Genomic DNA, 1,332 nt, shown 5'->3' on the forward strand with positions numbered 1-1,332 from the left:
TCTTACATATAATGTACAATAAGTATTACTTATCATATATTATAGTTTGAACAAAAAGTCTAGTGTAGTATTTGTATAACATGCTTTAAAGTGCTAAAAAGTGGCACTTTCCTATATAATCTCATGGTAAATTTACCTGTATTATGAGACGGTCCCTTAAGAATACCTGGACGGTAGATTCCCCCAAACTTGGCATGTACGCTGAACTTAATGTGAGTGATATATGGTATAAAAATGAAGAGTTTCGCTATTGTAGTTTTTACACGATAAAACCCCAAATACGATTTTCAATTTATTTGTATGTTTCAGTTATTAACAGATGGCATCGTTTGAACCAGCCAACTACTGTTGCATTTTACGCTTATTATTCAAATTCATTCAAAGCCCTACCAAAAGGACAAACCCTCGTCTTTGACAGTGTTGAGATAAACCTTGGAAATGGATACAATAAAAGAACCGGAATTTTCACAGCCCCAACTTCTGGAGTATATAGCTTTACTTGGACATTGATAGCTGCAGGAATACACGTGGCAGGATCGTCCGGGCAATACGGGGAGATGGGCGCCGCGTTAAAGCACAATGGCGTCATCAAGGGCGCCATTGCTGCAGATACTGAGAAGGCATATGACGCAGGAGCTGCTACCGGTTTTGCTATTTTGTATCTCAGAGGTGGAGACGAGCTGATGCTTGTTTCCCCCACGCCAGGTCAAGGTTCTATGTACAGTGACAACAAAAACGGACGAACCTCATTTTCTGGGTTCAAGATTGCTTAATTGCAATGAAGCTTATATACCGAACCGGCACCTGGCAAGAGAGCGATTCTATTTCTTTTATTTCTCTGTTTTCTTCACAATTTAACAACGCTTCTCATCTGTTCTTTATACAAATACATTTTACAAGTCATTATATAAAAATAGAAAGATTTGAGCACCATAATAAACGCATTTAAAAAAAGGGTGAGTTGTATGGTTTTCTTTATGGCAGATTGTAGTATAGTACAATTCTCTATCATCCTTGGATTTTCAGTAAGACGTGGTATTCTAGACGCTACGTAATTAGCGTCTGTCAAATGGCGAATAGATTCTCATTGGTTAAGATATTAGTAATATCAGGAACATTAAATTGTTGTTGACAACGATGAGACGACTTAAACCCCACTTCTTTGACGTGTACGAGACGCTGTTATAATTGGATATTTCCTACACTCGATGACACTCGCCCAAATTTCTATTCCAAGCACACGGCGGGTGTGACAGGTCGGCAGGGGATGCCCACTTCTCTATGGCACCTGATCCCACCTCATGTTTCGGAGGCCCGTGTTTGCTTTGTTCC

At 39.5% G+C, this 1,332-nt stretch overlaps 1 protein-coding gene across 1 annotated transcript; it reads left to right on the top strand.

Annotated features, from left to right (window-relative positions):
* Positions 1–309: 309 nt before the first annotated feature.
* LOC134265659 (complement C1q-like protein 3) lies at positions 310–773 on the top strand (the record flags this gene model as incomplete). Its single annotated transcript, XM_062747881.1, has 1 exon — positions 310–773. A coding segment is annotated over one exon (464 nt), but the record flags the coding sequence as incomplete, so codon positions are not given.
* Between the last annotated feature and the right edge of the window lie 559 nt (positions 774–1,332).

This window comes from Saccostrea cucullata, unplaced genomic scaffold, assembly GCF_032062105.1.
Source record: "Saccostrea cucullata isolate Sc308-1 unplaced genomic scaffold, CSIRO_AGI_Scuc_v1 ctg20806, whole genome shotgun sequence".
NCBI lineage: Eukaryota > Metazoa > Mollusca > Bivalvia > Ostreida > Ostreidae > Saccostrea > Saccostrea cuccullata.